The sequence below is a fragment of the Squalius cephalus genome (genome assembly GCF_949319135.1).
Source record: "Squalius cephalus genome assembly, chromosome: 2".
In the NCBI taxonomy this organism is placed as follows: Eukaryota; Metazoa; Chordata; class Actinopteri; order Cypriniformes; family Leuciscidae; genus Squalius; species Squalius cephalus.
The window spans coordinates 25350766-25371630 of NC_137123.1; the positions used below are offsets into that span (position 1 = coordinate 25350766).

The following is a 20865-nucleotide window of genomic DNA, read 5'->3' on the forward strand; positions in this document are numbered from 1 at the left end:
TAGATTATGTTGGATTCCTGCAGCCACGTACAGCGGAGTTCTCAATAAAGAATAACTTCTGTTGAACGTGATTCCAACTGTCTCCTGGTCTCTGCTTTGATGAAAGAAAACTTTACAACACTACCATCCTTTGAAGTTAATCTGCCGCGACGTCCATTCATCCATGAATCACGATCAAGAAAGGAAGCAACAAGTTTTTTATCAGTTTTATTTTGATAAACATGACACAATATAACATCGCTACTACATTAAAAGAGCATTTGTGAGCATTAGTGGAACTGAAGGTGTGAATAAACATGAAACACGTGATCGTTGTCATGCGGTGAATCTTGCCAATCGTGGAACAGCTGTGTCGTAATCAGAGCTCGTGCAGCCGCTCTGGAGAAGATGCACAGAATGAACCAGCTGGCTGCTTTCGAATTGCTCTCGCGGTACTTTTCGATGGCATACATCACCGTCACGTGGCGTCGGCGCTGTCTCAAGTCGGACAAAATCTCAAAATCTGTTACCTTATAACATTTAAACACAAAATATTCTAAAATAAAGATTTTCCTCCTAGATTTGAGCAGAAAAAAGTAATAACTTCAAAAATTAAATCCATGTTAATAAGACAAAGACTTTCTCATTTATAGTTCTACCTGTCAGATGAGGTCACATAAAATTTCAGTCGATCTTTGAAGTTTTTCTTAGGTTCTGGCGATAATGGAATGTTGGGATGAAATGCTTTGTTTTACATTATTTCACAGCTCTGAGAAAGCATTATAAAATATTTTTACAGACGGATGGAATGAGAAAGAGAATGATAGGATGATTGTGTATTTGGTTGATGGACTCCATGTCATTACAGAGGGAATGCGTCACGTAGAAAAACGTATAAAAGCAGAGATGCCCACAGAGGGAGGGACATGCTGATGAGGCGAGAGCCTGCGCTAGACTTCATGGTGTAACTGCACCTGCCCACGTTCCCGACCTTGTCAACTGCGGACAAAGTTACGGAAGTTGAACAACAGGAGGCCTCATATAGACCCATCACACTGTCTTCCACTTCCTTCTGGGTAAAATTTCCACTGCCTTGCTGGATGGAAATGCTCTCGATGCCTGTGCCTTTACCGTCTGTGATGCTGACAGACAGTTCCCAGTTTGATGAGCTGCAAGAGGAGGCGTAGCAAGTACCCTGTACATCGACAATTTCACATTTTGGAGGTGTCAAGTCAGTCACCTGGACGGAACAGTAAAGGATGAGTTAAAACAACAGCTTACTGAAGAATAACTAGGCATATAACTAATATTATAGATCCTTCAGGAATCATTCTAATATGCTGATATGGTGCTCAAGACACATTTCTTATTATCAATGTTAAAAACAGTTGTGCTGCTTAATATTTTTGTGGATTCTTTGGTGAAAAGTTTAGCAAAGAAGTGTTTATTTTGAAATAGTAGTCTTTTTGTAACAATATAACCAACAATTTTTCCACTTTTGATCAATTTAACGCTTCCCTGCTAAATAAAATAATTAATTTCTTTAAAAAAAATCATACTGATCGCAAACTTGAATGGTATATTAAATATTGGTTAATCACAATTTGTTTTGTGTGGAGAATTATTGGCTGCCATTGAAATGTACAAATTTCCCTGTTAATAATTTTGAATTTTTTGTGGGCCTAATAAATGTAATTGTTTAATCTTAAGAACTTTTTTGTTTGCTTTTGTACACAATTTTTTTTTATTTAGTGTTGGGTTGCCACTACTGCAAAATCAGTAGAGAATTTGACTGTAATGACTTGTGTAGCTTGTGGTTTGTTGGGAAAAAAAAAAATTCACATTATAAATATAGCTGCGAGCAGCGATTACAGGCCCAAGCCGGTGGCTTGATAATAATCTAATAATCCTTCCGGAAACAATAGGGCCCTCGCCCTTTCAGGGCTTGGGCCCTAAATATAGCCTTTCTGAAACCATGTGAGGTTACCTTGGAGAGAACAGAAAGGCGAACGACAGCATAGTTAGAATCACTTCCTCCAGGTCCCTCTGCCTCGATGGTTAGCGTAACATCTGTGCCTGAGACCGTATCAGCAGGAGGAGTGAGAGACACTGTCCCTTGAGCACTGCCGCCACTCTGCAGATTGAGCCTGCGATGACAAAGAAACAGAACTGTGGATCAGAATTTTGCTCTTGATAAGAAAAGCAATAAAAACTTGAACGTCAATCATCACTGAGTGATTTGAGAAGTAAGTGGAGAAATTACGTTGATGGATGTGTCATAGGGATGGTTTTGTCATTCCTTGCACGAATTGTGTAGGTACCGCTTGATCCATTGGTTGTTATAGTAAAATTTAGTTTAAATACTTGTCCTGGCAGCATGGAGCTGTCCGCTATTGCCTATAGATGGAGAGGTAAAACAAAAGAAGATATTCAGTTCCAGAAAATAGCATTATTATTAAAAAAGATTTGTTCAAACAACTAGAGTGGTGCCTACTGCCTTCTAAAGGAAGTGGTCTAACTTTTATGGAACTTTATAAGTGACCGATTTCCACATGAGAGACTCGACCACAATAGATTTCAATAGATTTTTTAATATTAGCATGTTGCTAGGCTAACAAAACAGTTCTTAAAGTTGGCATGACACACAAGTTGCAATAGTCTTTTCTTCCCTATTGTGATGTATCCGAGTAATTAGTGAAGGGGGTGGATTGGAATCCACTGCTGCTTCAATGTATATGTAATGAGTGATTATAATAAAGGTATTAATCAATATTTTTCCTTCTAAATATCAAATGAGTTGAATGACTTCTCTGGAGATTTTACTTTGTTATAGAAGTTACCAGTGTGATTACTGAAATGTTCTTTTCATGTATTCTTTAATGTCAGTATTTGATATTTGAATGCAGTAACATTGCTTGCCTATTTATCCCAGCTTCCAGAAATTAAATAGGGACTGGTTTTATGTTTGAGAAAGGTCTTCAACATGTTAAAACACATAGGGGTCATTGAAGCCAATAGTTTAAGGGACCATTTCTTTGTTAAAGCCTTACTTAGACTAAAATATAGCCTTCCTTGAGAAATAATGCATTATATTGATGTTTTGAGATGAGACTCCTGTTTATAGTTAGAGCCTGGCCAAATCCAACCTTGGAAAAGCTGTGTGTCGGTGTGTGTGTTAGTATTCTTGCTTCCAGGTTAAGGAACCACTGGCATTGTTTTGTGAGATTGACTGAGTTGTTGTTTGGGACATGCTGGCACCCAGCAACCCAAATCTGTGACCTGGAAGGTCACGACGTGCCTAACTTCAGGGTCCGAGTGTCAGCTGCATAATCTATGGAGATATGCTTCAGTCTGTCTGCATATGTGTGGAAAATTACTATGTTTATCAATTTCTTAGCCAATGAGAATCATTCTGCCTGTAAGCAATGACGTAGCTTAGACCTTGGTGTAGGGTATAACTGCTGTGATCTGTGTAACTGTAAGCGGGGCGGCCTACAAACTCCTGTGAGTCTTGAAGCTGAACTTCTGCTGATGAAACTGCAAACTATCTTCAGTAAAACTTTTCTTCAATTTTTTATAATTCTGACTCCAGGTCTTCTTTCAAACATCTGGTCCTTGGGTCCTAAACTGTTAACCCCTTACATTAGCAAACACCATCGCACACCTGCAGGTGATACCCAGCAAACACAGAACGTTGGCACAACGTACCCAACCTTCTAACAACGTTTTAACAACATGGACAAAAGGTTGCTATAACTACGTTGTGTGGTGAAGGTTGTTACAGCATTGTCTCAGTGTTGACACTGAACCACCGTTCAGGGCCATTGCTTAAGGTTGGAACACACCAAGCCTGGAACACATCAAGGCGATGAATTAGCACTGATGAAAGCCGACTGTGTTGTCGCCTCGTGTCGGGGTAAAAAGCTTCACTTGAACACACAGAGAGAACTACAGCCGACTGTTAGCTAGAATGCGTGTTCTCCGCCTGTGTGTAGCCTAAATGAGACAACTATCTATTTCTGCAGATATATTCGTCTATATTCGTCATTCAAAAAGGGAAACCGACGAGGACCAATTTCAGCCGACGGTGCGAAACACACTGAGGAAACTTAGTCGGCCGACGCACAAAAACATGCCCGACGGTCTGCTTGGTGTGTTCCAGCAGGCTTAAGATGTCTGGACAACCAATGGATTGATGTAGCCTACTCACTGCCCTGAAGCGCGAAAATCAGCCTTTTAAATTTCAACTGACCGCTGGGCTCATGTGTCGTCTCATTCTTCATCAAGCAAGGATACATCAGAATTGCGTTTAATTTACCTCAGCTAAATAAGATACGTAATTATTCAAACACAACCTACAACTTCCTTGTCTAATGTGACATTTATTTGAACATCTTCTGGTCAGGTATGACAAACATTTATGCCAAAAGTATGAAGCCAAAATGACTTTAATTATGAATAATTGATTTCAGCACTCCTTGAACAGGCAGCGACTTTAAGCGCGTAGCCTACTTGTTGCACATCAATGTTTTTTTTTTTTTTTTTTTTTTTGTGGAAACGCACAGAGAAAAATAAAAATGTTTGTAACTGCTCGCACACCTGTTTATTTTTTCCTTTGATTTGTCGTCTCATTCGTTTCTTTGCTAGATTTTTTCATGTCTGCTCATGCTAGTTAACGTTAGTCCACTCCCTGTATAATATGTCTTTTTTTTTCACAAATGTATGACTTTTGGAAGTGCAATTTGATTACAATATGCAGTTTTAATAAAGTTGAATTAGCTAACCTTCTATGTCATTTTTACTCTTCAAAGTGTACACTTGCAGGTGTTGATTATAATGAATTTACTGTTAGGTCCATACATAATAATAAGGATAAACAATATTTAAAAAGTATATAATTATCTAACATGACTAATTAAAAATTAACCACAAAACATAGCATGCTAAATGTGGTATATCTATATCTAGCATAAAAAAAATAATTTGTCTCTCAGTTGCTGAATGTCGCGCAACAACGTTTCTACAGCCCTATCGCGTCTTACAATTCTACCTTGTTACAATGTTGCGAGCACATAGACAGCGCCGTTGCCATAGTAGAAATGCAACGTGCCACAGATGTTGCCACAATGTAAATGTGTTTGCTGGGTAGGTGCGTGGGGGAAAAAAAGACCAAATACTGTAGGTCAAAAAATCTACAAAAAACAAGGAACTCCCGCACACTATCAGTACTTGCAAATGAGCATCAAAATTTATTAGCACCGTTTCCTAAAACTAGTGTGTGGGAGTTTTTTGTAGATGTATATCCGAGTGAAATGGCTTTTCGAACAAGAACAAATGTAGGGCAGGACTTGATCGAATCTGTGGATGTTTGTGGTTTGCTATAGCTATGATCTGTCACGCCAGTAAACACGTCTTCAGAGAAGAGAAGAGAAGAGAAGAGAAGAGAAGAGAAGAGAAGAGAAGAGAAGAGAAGAGAAGAGAAGAGAAGAGAAGAGAAGAGAAGTTATTCTGATAAAAGATTACAAACGTAAAAAATAAAAAAAATATGAAAAATCCACACAATTATTAGTGAATGCAACACAGTGTTTTCCATGAGTGGAGTTTTCCACCATGGGTTTATTGGATTTATGTTTTTTCACTGAACTTGGTGCAATGCATTCTGGGAATGTCATGCTATTCTCTGTGAAGAATATATGCAATAATTCCTTCAAATCTAGATGAAAAAAGTTATCTTATAGGAGGCAGCATATTTGAAGAGACTGTATCTACCTTTTGGTAAAGCTCACTAAGTTTTGGAACAGAGGGAATGGCATAATAGATCAAATAATTTAGTTTTGAAAATAAGTGTCATGTTCCAAAAAAGAATGCAGTTTGTACCTTGACAGTGACTTTGGACTGAGACATCTGTGTGGTGGTCTGCCTCTGGAACAGGCTGGAGACAGTCTTGTCTTTTCCTTTTAGCAAGACCACAAACTCTCCTTCTGGAACTTCTTTCACAGTAACTAGGAAATCTCCACCACCCATTTTCTCTATGGTTCCATTAGACACTTTGACCCCAGACACCTCCATGAGAGCGACCTCATGCACCTCTAGAACCTCTGGACCTTTCTCTCCAGTCAGTGTTAGTAGCAGCTTAGCCGGTAAGCCTGAACAAAGAGCATATAATCTTTTAACACTGCCATTCAAATTACTTTATAAGAATCGATTCATAGTTGAACACAACAGTGGTTCAAACCTGCTGATGGCCGCCCATCAATGACAGCATATCCAGGATGAGGTCCTTTGAATTCCTCCACAAAGTCATAGATGAATGTAATCGCACTCTGACCTGAAGAATGCAGATTCTTTTCATTTAAACATTTTTTTTTTTTACTGTCTACATTACAAAGGCCTAAAGACAGGTTGGCAAAGACTTCAGTCTTTTGTTTTGCATTGGTTTATTAAATGTGCACATGATGGCTCACCAATCACTTTTATGGTGTAGGCCCGAGTTGTCGTCATGTCAATGTGCCACAGGCCCATCTCAGTTTCATTTAATTGGATCCGTTGCAGGTTTCCTACACTCTGAATTGTTCCCAGAGGTCCGTTGGAAACAGTGTTAGATTGAGACACACCTGGAAGCAAGTGCATTAAAATAGATAATAGTGGAGGAACTTACTTTTATATCTTATATTGAAGCTGTGCATAATAACAATCAACAATCAATCAAATGAGTACAGCACAATATAATATAATCAATTCACAAGTTTTTCTAGTTTTACATTTTTATTTAGTTATTTCTATTTTTTTATTTCTCAATAACTTCTAACATTTCACTCTAACATTGTTAGTTTTAATTTAGTTTTCAGAGTTTTCTAGATTTTACCAGCTATTGCAGTCCTTAACATTAGGAGAGATTATATATAGTCAGTGCAACGTACTGTTGCTGCCACCACACTTTCATGAGACTAAACCAGATTTGCATTTCATCTTCTGTTACAGATTTCATGTTTAGATTTGTTTGCAGCCTGGTAAAACTTGCTTGACACTATGACTTATCCTGGACTAAGATGAAATGAAGATAATCTAAATTAGCTGGGATAGCTGAAATTCAAAATGTTTGACAGCTTGTCAATTTAGTGTCAATGTAAAGTGCCCCTGAATTTACCTGTCGGGCTGCGTAGGTTGAATGTGAGGCTATTTCCTGTTATGTAGATGGTAGTGTTGGACGCAGACTCATCCAGTAGGAAGGAGAAACTCTCCACACGTCCTGGATCCCTGGAGCGCTGAAGAATTGTCACCTGACAGAAAAAGAAAGAGTGTGCAAACATTTGCAAGGAAAAAACTTCGGCTTTATTCATTTATACCAGTAAGCTGTTATAACTGTTTTGTGTGTGAGATGTTTACAATTCAAAATATTTGGATACAGTTCAAAATTGCTATAAAATGCTGATCATACCAGGGCTGAAGTGGAGGTATCAACAATGATATCAGTGGCTTGAGAGAGACTGGACTTAGGGACCGCAATGGCTTGACCTCCAGAGGCCAAGGCCACGTCATAATACACCTGAAACTGTGACGATGCCTTCAATGCCCTTCTCCTCCTCCCTGATGTCGTCATGAAGAACGACACCTGAAAAGAGAGGGGGAGAGATGGAAAAGTGGGAAACTAATGGAGGCCTGGTTAAAATGTTGATGGCAAAGACTGAAACTAAATCAATGTTAGAGAGATTACCGTAGACTTGGTGCTGCGGATGAGGGCTGTGATGGTTTTCTCCAGGTGTATATCCTTTGGTGGAGCGTCGGTGAACACATATATATGCGAGGAGGAGGGAGCGCCTGTCAGAGCCAACTGTGGGAGAGACAGAATGTTAGAAAGGAGAAGAACCAGGTACAGTGGTCAATCAAAACTGATTCCTTGTAATGTTCCTGCTAGTGTTTTGACCAAACTAAGAATGGATCTTAATACAGACAATTTAGTTGTGGATGAAGGTTCACAGATTATCTATAATATTCATTATAATATTTAATATTCTAATATTAGCTCTAACTAGAGACTATTGTGGTTGCTAATCAGATGCTTGAGCTGATTGGCTAAAAGGCCACACAAAACAGTACCTGAAGTCCTGACAGGCACATTTCTGGGGTGTCTCCTCCTCCATCAGCTTTGAGCTTGGAGATCTCTGACTTCATTATATCTGGGTCTGTGGTTCTTATTAGTGGTCCAAAATCTGCAAATACACGCAGAATTCATACAAATAGTATCTGTAAAAAAAGAGTTCACTTTTGCCATAATAAGAGTAAAAAAAGTACATCATTGCTCTTTTCCAAATTCATAGCGATCTGCCTACAGAGGCAACAGTTTAAGGCACTATATAGGCACATTATCAAAATGAAGGCTGTTCCAAAAAGTACTGGTTACACTTTAGTTTAGGGTCCAATTCTCACTTTTAACTAGTTGCTTATTAGTGTAGCGTATGGACAGGACTCATGATTACTTGTCATTATAAATTTTGGGAAAGCTTTTAGCTTTTAACCTGGTAAATATAATTCACTAACTGGAGCCGCCTGGTCATAAGAGACATCCTCCTGGGGTGTTTTACGACACCCCCCCCCCAGAAAGCAAAGAATAACCCCAAATGGACCCCGAGGAGCTCCGAAAGCCTTGGTCAAATTGCTTTCTGACACTTTCATGCCAGCATGAAATTTAACAGAACATGGCTAGGATCCTCACTGGCAGATCACAAAGATTGCTATCAATCTTCCCCCTTCCCTGCAAACGAAAGCCCAGGTGGTCTGTCCACACACACACACACACACACACAACACACAAAGACACACACTCACCCACAAACGCTTTCTTTTCATGTAACTTTGGGTAGAAATATTCTTGTTAATGTATGTACCTTCCTATATTCATGTGTGTGATTAGTTTTGCTTTATAATAGAGGTGTGGCTTTCTAATGTGTAGTCTTGAATCAAAAATGTTTTAGTTTGAGAACCCTCACCAACAGTTCTCTTATCAACCAGACCTCCCCCTTCGTGAGGTGGATAATATTTTATGGCCCTAACGGAATGTCAGCAAATTGGGAATCTCACTGAGATTCTGGGAAGAGGAGAAATAAAGTGTTACTCCTATATATATTCTATATGTATAACCACTAGATAAATGTGTAAACATGTATCTACTGTTCCCACCTCCTGATTTTTCCTTTTTATGTGGTTGTCTTTTGTATTCCTGTAAACCTTCAGATTTTGCATATTATGGTTAACCAGATTATGTGTGTGTCAGGTTTAGGTTCTAAAAGTCCAATCTTCACTCCCCATTTGTGAATACCACCTTTTGGTAACTTATGATGTAATTATGCAGGGTATATGCAGGAATCATAGAGATGAATTTACTACCTTTTACTACCTTTTTTACTACCTCCACAATATTTTTTACTACCAACACGACATCAAGCAGCAGCCCTTTTTTTGGGGGGGTGGGAGGGGTATGCAAAGCACCACTTACTACTTACTATAAGGTATAAGTGTGACACTGTCACACCCATCATACATATTAGTTTTATCCTTGCCACACGCAAAACTTTTGGGTATATCGGAGTCAGTGAACATGTTTTCGAACAATTCCCCAATGCCCTCATTCGAATTATATGAATGATGGTTGGCTGCGATGTTCAGGCACCAGAGAACCTCAGCCCTGAGGCCTGCTGTCTGGCTATCGCTGCCGTGGTGGTGCTGGTGGCACTGGTTTGCTGCTGAGGTGGTGCGACGACAGCTGACCTTTAGGGCTGGGCGATATGGACCAAAAGTCATATCCCGATATATTTAGGCTGAATATCGATATACGATATATATCCCAATATTGTTTCCGCAAACTGAGAGCAAATGTTCAGTCAAAGTCAAAGCCAAATATGACATGTCACAAGTAGTTTAACTGAAACCGGCTATTTCAGTGAACAGTTGCAAAATCAAATGAATAAATAATAAACAGGTTTCTTCACCTTTGGGCTGCACGATTATGACAAAAATCATAATTGCTGATTATTCCCTTGGAATTGTAACTGTGATTTATTAATTATGATTATTAAAGTTTACATTAAATATAAACAAATTTTGTGTAAACATGTTATAATTTGCCTATATATATATATATATATATACATATATATATATATATATATATATATATATATATATATATATAGGCAAATTATAACACGTTTACACAAAATTTGTTAACACACACACAAGTACTGTCCCCCTTTATAACATAAATTGTAAGAATATGACTAATAGTAAAGACTAGTACTAATAAATAAATATTAGACCTATGCTAAAGCTATTACATAGCAGTCCCAAACTAGTTTTTGTTAATACAACGTTGGTATGAGCCACTAGTCATTTAAAAATATAAAAAATAACGCAAAGAAAAATAAATTGTCATTTTGGGGTTAATATGGAAACGACAGTTACCATGGTGAATACACAATACTAACAATAACTGTTAATGAAACATGGAAACTGCTCCTGGTGAATAGAATGAAAATCATACCTGCATTACTTTTATTTCGTGTAATTTACAACGTAACGGCGTTGCATGCTCGTAGTTTCTTTTGCACTTTATATACAGTGAGGCGATACACAACGCGCGCCGCCGCATTTGCGCGTGCAATTGAGTGTGCGCTACGAGGATAACGGCTGACAGGACAAGAAAATCCGTTTTTCTGAGGTGAAAGACTTTATTTCAGCGTACACTTATGTCACTGCCTGGTAACGTTAGTTCCTATTGTGCTGGGTTTTCTGAAGTAGTCATGATTCGCCTCTCATAACGTAACGCTCTAAACACGCACGCAGAGTGGAAAAGGAGGGGCGGAGAAGCGGGGGCGCGGGGGCGCGGGGAGCAAGGATCACAGCGCGTTTGAACTATATCGATATGCGATATGGTCTAATTCCATATCGCATTTAAAAAATATATCGAAAAATGGAAACTCATACATTGAGGTGGTGATGAAAAATTACTACCAGGTCAAATTGCGTTTGTTACCTTTTACTACCTTTCAAGGGCCTTAATTTTGGTAGATTCTTTTTACTACCTTTTACTACCGCGCGGACACCCTGTTATGTTATTTGGTCTGTTAGCTGAACCTTTTTACGCTTATTTTGACAAAATAAGAATGTATCTCGACGGGTACCTTCGAACCATACCTGATTTAGTATCCACGTAAAGCTCTCCTTGTACTGAAACCAAATATATGCATCAGGATCTGGTAAAATGTATTATACTATTTTTACCATAGTTAGAGTAGGCTATAACTGATCAAATAATAACGCTGCCATAAAACATGCAAATTAAACTGGGAACTAAGACAAAAAAAGTTTTTTCCCGCTCGGAATGTCACGTTCCAATTGGCCCGACACACTCCACAGGAGGAGTGTTCGTCGCATCCTAGAAAAAGCGAAACACACTCTGTGTTCGCTCTCTTGTTCCTTAGTCTCGTCATCCTTGTACTCGTCTCGTCTTCTCTCTATTTTATTTTACTTAAACTTTGTTTTGTTTTAGTCGTAACTCCGACTTCTTGTTTTAATAGAAAAATAATTCACTTAACCCTCTATGGTGTTGCCCTCAGGCAACAAACCACATTTTTGGACCTCACACCGCCCCTTTAATTTTTTAATTTATATTTTTTTTATATATAATATCACCTGACATGTCTGTTCAATGAAATGAGGGGCTGAAGTGGGTGTGACCTTTTTTGGGGGGGTGGAGCTGGGCTTTAATGAAGCAAAACCACATGCTACAGAGTGCCACCAATTAGTAAGATAAATATCACTTTTTAACATGTTTAAGTTAAAATATTGTTTTATTAAAAAATATATGCATGTGCATCAGTATTTAAAGAAGTATGTTTGATTGTTTAAAGGGTACATAACATGCACAGTTTCACCTAATCTCAAGTTAATCTTGAGTACCTATAGAGTAGTAGTGCATCCTTAATATCTCCAAAAAGTGTTGTTTTATTATATTTATAAAAGAAAAATACAGCTTTCCGATTCTCTCCGGAAAAAGCCGAAGTCCTGGAGGCGGAGCTATAGAGTCAAGCGGTAGTGCTTGATTTCCAGCAAAAGACAGAAATCTGATCCAGTTGTACTTACATGAATGTTACTTTTATCACTGGGACCGCTCCACGTTTTAATAGCAAACGATTTGCAAATCCAGCGTCGACCTAGGCCTTGTTAATAAAACATTCGTCACTGAAATGACCAGAACACACAACCGCACTTGGTACACTCCGTTGCTGCCCCGGAAAAACAAACTGCATCCACTGTTCCTGTAACACTGGGTTCTTTAGAAAACTGAACACGGTAAGCTTTCCCTCACATCCAAAAACACACTTTTTTGGAGACATTCTTGAACAAATCCTATGCAGCGCTGGCTGCCGATGATTTCCTGTTGAAGCGCGTTGATGTGCGCGCCTGCGCGGTCTCGCTCTCCTCTGGTCGACGTGTGCGCGGGCGAGCTTTTCCGAGAGAAATGCTCATATAAGGAGTTCCACTCTCATCTACGTCATTAGATCCACGATCGAAAAAAAACATCAGCCGAAACTTGTACCAACCTGGAAGTAAGATTTTCGGCACAGAAATTCTCCGTTATTCGTCCAAAATATTTTTTTAAAACTTTGCCCATGTTTAGCATGAGAATCCATCTCTTTAACACTGTAAACAACTCTGAATACATGAAACACCATGGTACCCCCCCTTTAAAGATTTATTTTGTTTTTATTTATATACTAAAACTGTGTTTTTTTGTTCGTTGCCTCAGGGCAACACTGTGCTATGAGGGTACTAAAACTCACAAGGTTTTCTACATAGGTGGAATAGGGAAAACAAGCAATATGTGCATTAGAAGGTTTATTTTGACAAACATCAATCACAAATGGTTTCAACCTATCACAAACATCAAATAATCAACAAAAACAACTATTACTAATTACAACTAACACCCCCCATAACACTTTATGTATAAATGTTCATATTCATATGAACATTTACACCAAACACTACACATACACATGGGGGGTGTTAGTTGTAATTAGTAGTAATAGTTGTTTTTGTTGATTATTTGATGTTTGTGATAGGTTAAAACCATTTGTGATTGATGTTTGTCAAAATAAATCATTTTCTAATGCATATATTGCTTGTTTTCCCTATTCCACTTATGTAGAAAACCTTTGAGTTTTAGTACCCTCGTAGCACAGTGTTGCCCTGAGGCAACAAACCCATATGTGGTTCAGGGGTGGAGGGGGGGCACATTTTATGATGGATATGTTATCAAGGACCCCCAAGCTCCCAAAAAATGGGGTGAAAGATTTTTTTTCCCAAAAAACAAAAAGTCATGCCATAGAGGGTTAAATCAAGTCTTAGCAGCTCACACGTGAACCGTTTTGAAACTCCCGCTCCGACGCGCACTCAGGAAGAGCCAAAGAACGTTTCAAACGGACACGCAGGCATCGGCTACTCGCCGTCCACCTCCAACCACAAGGTTTTCAATGCAAGAATTTTTTATCTCTTACCAAGATTTAAATGCGTATTACATTTCCCTGTTTAAGGTGATTTTGATACTTTGCTGGTTCTCAAAGGCACATTGTGATTTGTTTAGGCTACTATTCTGTAATCTGTGTTTTTCCTTTCTGTTTATTTTACTTTCATTTTACTGTCCCATATAGGCCTATATAATATTCTTTGTTAGATGTAGTTGTAACGCTTTCATAATTGCATTTTATTAAAAAACTATTATACTCTTGATCGTCTCTGTCTGCTGCTCACAGAACAAAGCCTCTTAAATGTGTTCGATCTTATAGCTACAAGCTCGATAAATTCGTGAGTACATAGTGACTCCTACCGGTTAATAATCTCGTGAACAAGACAATTATTCTCTGTGGCCAAGAGAATACATTTTCTTGAGAATTTATAAGAATATCTCTCATTGAGAGGTGATATAACATCGCTTGATTCGTCTGGCGGACAGACGGATTATCTGATACAATTTGATTTGGTAGGCATTCACAAGATTTGATATAGGCCTAGCCCCTCTGTGCATTTATAATTAATGGTAATTCGTTGTGATTGATTGTTTATATACAGAGATCCAACTATATGGGCTGTGTATTACCTTTTGGGTAATTTTAAATTGTGTAAGTGATAGCCAGTATGATTAGTTATTGATTTATTAATAATTCATAAATGAAAATTAGTAAATCACTAACTGTACATTCCCCTCACGTTTGAGCTGGTGTTCTTACATTAGCATGCATTTTACTTGGATATTGGCTGTTTATTAGTACTTATAAATGACATATTAAATGCCTTATTCTGCATGAACATATTCTACATTGCATAATCCTACCCAATACCTAAACTTAGCAAGTACCTTACTAACTACTAATTAGGCAGTAATTAGGAGTTTATTGAGGCAAATGGCGTAGATAATAGTGAGAATTGGACCCTAATCTAAAGTGTGATTTTGGTCAAATTCTAAGGTAGAACTGCATGTTTTCTTTACTGAGAACAACAAACTCTGTGGGGAAAAACTGAAGATGACGAACAAATGATGCTATTAAAATAAACCTATTTTAAAGCTGCAGTCCGTAACTTTTGGTGCTCTAGAGGTTAATAAACAGAACTGCATACGTCTGTTTATGTCTATGACGAGTCACGCAAGTAGTGGGCTACTCGGCTACTTGGCCCCCACCGGTCTAAGATAGTCAAAATATAAACACTTATTATAGGTGTTCGGTAGTGATTCAGAATAAGACAAAAACACGGTTTGGAAAATGGATTCATGATGTACTCACTTATTATATAAATTTAGTCAATTTTGAACACAAAAAAAGTTACAGACTGCAGCTATAAATTGCATTCAGTAATGAAAAGTTTCAATAAAACAGTTTAGTGTAATTAAAAAGGTTTATTTTTTACCAAGTATTTCTATGTGCTGTGTATTCCTATGCTTAATGGTAACCCTTTTTGCACTCACCTGGATCATTAAATGGCACCAGAATATATTCAGATGGTTCATCTTGAGTCCCTTTCTTACTGTCAATGATGTTGAAGGCGACTCTCTTGGCTTCTGCAATGTCGTCCGCCATACTGCCTGTGGTGTCAATCACAAAAGCCAGCACTGCAGATCGTGCAATACCCATCAGCCTGATGGAGGAAAAAATGATTATTCTGGTTAATGGATTTTAAATGTGAACATTAATGCATTCACATTACATTTATAGTGATATACATTATTTAGACTTACAAATTAGGAATGCCACATACACTACCATTCAAAAGTTTGGGGTCGATCTTATCCATATGCTCAGCAAGGCTACATTTATTTGATCAAAAATACAGTAAATACAGCACTATTTTGAAATATTATAATATTTTAAATGACTGTTTTCTGTTTGAATATATTTTAAAATGTAATTTATTGCTGTAATGGCAATGCTGATTTTTCAGCAGCCATTAGTCCAGTCTTTAGTGACACATGATCAATCAGAAATCATCATTGTAGTTGTAAAAGTATTGTAGAGTAGAAAACAGGTTGTTAAGAGAACATGACATTTTGCTCCCAGCTTTGCAAGTAATAATATCTCTTAAATGTTTAAGAAAGTTTGTCTAAGGATATATAAGGAATTTATCCCCATACCGAAGGTAGTCCTTGTTTCCTACAGCTCCACGTATGTCCTCCAGCAGCTCCAGGGTGGCTTCAGATGCCAGGTTCACAGCATTATTGTGTAAATCAGCATTATGGGAACGGCGTTCATCTTTACTGATCCCACCTCGAGGATTCTGGGTACTGCTGAGATCAGTCTCCCCACCATGGCTACATTTACCTTTCACACATGCATAAAAGACAAACAATGAAATTGTGCGACTTAAGAATATTTTTAAACATATTTTTCTCTCCGTTTTTAAAATGTTTCTTAAGTGGGGAAACGCAGATGATATCTTATTTTATATCTGTCAAAGACATTTTGAATTGTCTGTTGATGTTTTTTTCAAATTTGGTAAAAGTTAGAAATGTTTTGGTTAATACAGCCTCTGCTTATGTAACCCCTCCGGTCTTGCTCCGCTTCGAGTGGATGGCGGGTACACTAACAAGGACATTAAAGACCGCAGTCTCTAGTGTCAGTTGCTAGTGTACCTCTTGAGATCAGGGGAGTGAGGTTTACCTGCACAGCTCTCTCTATCTGGCCTCTGTTACACTCACCCCCCTAAACCTCACTCCCATCCGGGTCAAGGCACCAATATAACCCCTCCAATCCTACTCGCCCCGCTCCGAGTGGGACTTGAACCAGCGTCTAAGGCATTGAAGACGGGCACACTAACAAGGATGCTAAAGGCTCTAGTATCAGTTGCTAGTGCACCTCTTGAGATCAGGGGAGTGAGGTTTACCTGCGCAGCAATATTTTTCAGTTGTTTACACATAACAACCTAAAACCACTCATTCTAAGAAGCTGATAAAACACCAGCATTTGTTGTAAGTTAATCTGTTATCTTAAAAAAGCAGTGGAAGTAGTTACTAATACATTTTGACTTCATCTTACATTTTTACAGTATACACATTAACCTAAAGGATTATTAGGAACACCTGTTCAATTTCTCATTAATGCAATTATCTAATCAACCAATCACATGGCAGTTGCTTCAATGCATTTAGGGGTGTGGTCCTGGTCAAGACAATCTCCTGAACTCCAAACTGAATGTCAGAATGGGAAAGAAAGGTGATTTAAGCAATTTTGAGCGTGGCATGGTTGTTGGTGCCAGACGGGCCGGTCTGAGTATTTCACAATCTGCTCAGTTACTGGGATTTTCACGCACAACCATTTCTAGGGTTTACAAAGAATGGTGTGAAAAGGGAAAAAAATCCAGTATGCAGCAGTCCTGTGGGCGAAAATGCCTTGTTGATGCTAGAGGTCAGAGGAGAATGGGCCGACTGATTCAAGCTGATAGAAGAGCAACTTTGACTGAAATAACCACTCGTTACAACCGAGGTATGCAGCAAAGCATTTGTCAAGCCACAACACACACAACCTTGAGGCGGATGGGTTTACTGTACTAAAATAGCCCCCACAGTCACCAGATCTCAACCCAATAGAGCATCTTTGGGATGTGGTGGAACAGGAGCTTCGTGCCCTGGATGTGCATCCCACAAATCTCCATCAACTGCAAGATGCTATCCTATCAATATGGGCCAACATTTCTAAAGAATGCTTTCAGCACCTTGTTGAATCAATGCCACGTAGAATTAAGGCAGTTCTGAAGGCGAAAGGGGGTCAAACACAGTATTAGTATGGTGTTCCTAATAATCCTTTAGGTGAGTGTATATGCCCATGCGTGTTTCTGGTATAAACCTTTGTATGTTTCCTCACCTGGAGGTTTGACAGAGGAGAACAATCCCATGTATCCCGAAGTGAGGTACTTCCCATTCAGAATAGCAGGCAGCAGCTGGTTTGGACAGGTACCACTGGCACAGTCACTGCATGTTGGCATTGCAACGTCTGCACATGAACAAATACATATCTACAGCAGTATACAACACACATAAATCACAAACATGCACTTAATTTACTTATTTGCTGTTTAAGGAACAGTCAACAGATTAATCTCATACAATATGATATGTACTCTATGGTGTAACCTGTTATTATCAGTTATGCACCAGGTCATCTGTTCACTTATCTCTAGTTTTCAATTTAAAAAAATTGATTTTTAGGAGCTATTACACATGAACATTGGACATGTCAACACCGAAAGAATGGTGTAATCACATTTAATTTCCACATATGAGTCTCTCTCATAAATCACACCCACTGGCCTTATCTACCTGCAATGTTCTCAATGTTGAGATCCGGTCTGATGAGGTTGGCATATGGACTTTTGTTTCCTAATTCAACCCAGTTACTGTGGCTATAAAAATCCTGAAAAAAAAAAAGAATTAAGATTAATGCGTAACATAATATTAATGCTATTAAAGCTTACATTATATTTAAGCTTAATTTTTTATATATAATTTAGCTTGAAAACACATCTTTTAGAGAAAATTGTCACAACCAGCATCCAAGCATTTCTTATAATAAATTGTAAAAATGAAACCATTTTCTTGGTAATTAAGAAAAGTAAATGCTTTATTTTGTTTATGGTTCTATATGAAATGAGATATAAGTATTTTTAATATAAGTAAATGTTGACAAAATGTATTAACTGGATGTTTAACATAATATTAATATTGAAAGCTTAAGTTTTTTGATTTGCTAGAGAACATTTCTTTTAAAGAAACATGTGATAACCATAAACAAAAGCATTTCTTATAATAACTATAAATGTGTTAACAAACTGTTAATGAGTGAAACCATGTTCTTGAGCAATTTTGTAGCAATATGCTTGTCATAGTCACTGACTGTATCTCCCTCTCACCCACCTGTAGTGTGTGACACACTCGCCCTAGTGTTTCTCTGGCAGACTGAAGGTTGTCATTGCGGACATTCGCTTTTATGGCTGCAGTTCCCTGAATGATGAGGTTGCGCCCCTCAGCGAAGGCCTCATTATTGAAGTGGTGTGGTGCACTGGCCATGAAATCACGGTCCACAAATCCATTCTGCATGTAGATCTGATTCAGTGCCATACGGAACTTGGCACCCGAAACCTCACCTGTGGCCGTGCCCAGACACGCACGCAGCAGCTCTTCAGGTGATGAGCCCTGTGTTAAAGTGGAAAAATTAAATTAGTTATCATCATTTTGAGTAGAACATGACATTTCTCAAAACAAAGCTATTGTTTGTCTTCAGAAGAATCTCACAATTTCTATGGTATGTTTATAGTGCTTTTTATGCCCCTATACTTGTACACAAACTCACCGTTGGATTGAATTCTCTTCCTTCTGATTCAGCCACTGCTTTACACACCTCCTTGATCTTTTCCATCACAGCAAAACCAGTAATGGTCACATGGGTGTTTCCGCTACCCCCGACTGACACAAAAGCCTGCACCCTGGACACTAGTGTGATCAGGGCCACAATGGGTACTAATGACTTCATGATCATCTGAGTCAAGAAGAATAAAATTTAGCAATTTAGTTATGCTTGCTGTGCAAAAAAAAAGAAAAAAAAAAGAAGAAGAAGAAGAAGAAGAAGAAGAAGAAGAAGAAGAAGAAGCGTTTTAAAAAAAAGAAGAAAAAAGAAGAAAAAAAAGCTTTTCAAAAAAAAAGAAGAAAAAAAGCTTTTTTTCATTCATGAGGAAAAAAATAACTAAAACAGTAGACAAATTGAAAGAAAAATAAGGAATTAAAATCTTTAAGAGAGAAGTGAGCGGAATTAAGTTAAAAATATTACAAAATGTTTATATATAGGCCCATATTATATATTTATATTATTTATATTATATATTATTGTATTATTTATGATGGATACATTACCTATGCTAAGGCAATGTATCCATCATAAATAATAGAATAGAAAATAGAATACAATATAATGTATATAATAGACCTTATTTCTTACCTTCTACATTCAAGGTACCTTCAATCTGTCTTGGTTCCTCCTGTCTGTCCCTTGATAATGGATCCTTGTTTGGCTCTGATGACATACATATACATTATGTCTTATCTCACAGTGTACAGAAGTTGTCAAGCAATCAGACCTCAGCAAATGATTAACCATTATGGAGGAATTATATTATTAAGACATGGCTGCCTTTAAAATATTGTATCACATCACACACACAAAAAGTATAAATCATACCTATGATAGCCTTCATTAAATATAAAATCCCCCCAAAAATGTAAACATCTACAGCAGTAATAAAACTAACCTGATGCTTACTGTTGAGTGAGGCTCCAATCCATAAAACCACCTTTGACCATTCACATAAAAACTTCTACATTGCTTAATTTTTAAAATTTGCTTTATGACTTTACCAGTAAAGAGTTTATCATCATCTTTGGAAACAATATTCACATTCCACAATAGGACCACACCTGTTCTCGCACATTGAGATCCCAGAAACTTCAGGAAGTTCTTCAGTAAATTAAATGACTGACCGTATGGCATTACAGGCTCAATGAATGACCCTTATGCAATAATTATGTACTAAATTATTGTGACTAACTAGTTAATAATCTCATCAATATTTATTCTTGTATTATTCACTTACTTTTATTTAAAGGTAAATTTTCCCTCATTAAAAAAAAAAAAATTACACATAAACAAACTGTAGGCTACTTTTGGAAAATATTGAAAATAATTGTATGGAACAAATTAATCATGACTAGCTTATTTATAAAGTGGCATCAGTTACTTTTTTTTTAGGTGTCAATATAATAGCAACTTTTCACACTAATATCATTTTGTGGATGCACTTACTTGAAGTTCCTTAACTGAATATTGACTTTTAGTCATTTAAAAAAATGAAATCTTAAGGTGCAATTTACAATGTTCAATTAGGTTGTCAAAAAACCTGAATCATTTCACTTTCAAAAGATGTATTACATGGTTTTTGATCCACACAGGTCTATCACATGTCCTTTTCTTTCAGTTTTCAACAAGTCAGTCATTATTCAATTATAAAATGTCAGTAAATATGTTTGTCATGTTTTGCTGGTCAGTAAACACTACGACAGAGAATTAAAAATATATATTCTTTAATTAACTGACACTCAGGACAGGAGAATACAGGAACAGGAATAAAAGACTAACCAAACATTAAACATTAATGCAGGACAAAACGATGGTTTACTTAACGTAATCCCGGTTCTTTGATAACAGAGTGAGGTGTTCCACTATCGGAATCGCTTTAGGCGTGACCAACTACGGTCGCTTTGAGACGTCACGTCGCGAACATGCGCTCACGATC

At 37.7% G+C, this 20865-nt stretch overlaps 1 protein-coding gene across 1 annotated transcript; it reads right to left on the reverse strand.

Moving 5' to 3' along the window:
* Nucleotides 1-200: 200 nt before the first annotated feature.
* On the reverse strand, nucleotides 201-19585 carry LOC307174223 (von Willebrand factor A domain-containing protein 7-like). The gene is made up of 17 exons (XM_079897944.1): nucleotides 19533-19585; nucleotides 18873-19058; nucleotides 18437-18715; nucleotides 17843-17936; nucleotides 17388-17516; nucleotides 15662-15848; nucleotides 14999-15168; nucleotides 8077-8189; nucleotides 7694-7810; nucleotides 7418-7591; nucleotides 7127-7259; nucleotides 6444-6593; nucleotides 6215-6307; nucleotides 5857-6125; nucleotides 2243-2376; nucleotides 1967-2126; nucleotides 201-1219 (listed from the first exon to the last, which is right to left on the reverse strand). The coding sequence occupies exons 2-17, from the start codon at nucleotides 19056-19058 to the stop codon at nucleotides 842-844; spliced, it is 2766 nt and encodes a 921-aa protein (XP_079754070.1). The 5' UTR covers nucleotides 19533-19585; the 3' UTR covers nucleotides 201-841.
* Between the last annotated feature and the right edge of the window lie 1280 nt (nucleotides 19586-20865).

Excerpts from the sequence above, each read along its gene's own strand:
- LOC307174223 (XM_079897944.1), bottom strand. The coding sequence starts at position 19,058 with ATGATCATGAAGTCATTAGTACCCATTGTGGCCCTGATCACACTAGTG. Across the intron at positions 15,169-15,661 it reads GGAAACAAGGACTACCTTCG|GCTGATGGGTATTGCACGAT; the intron begins GTATGGGGATAA and ends TTCCTCCATCAG. Across the intron at positions 7,592-7,693 it reads TCCGCAGCACCAAGTCTACG|GTGTCGTTCTTCATGACGAC; the intron begins GTAATCTCTCTA and ends CTCTCTTTTCAG.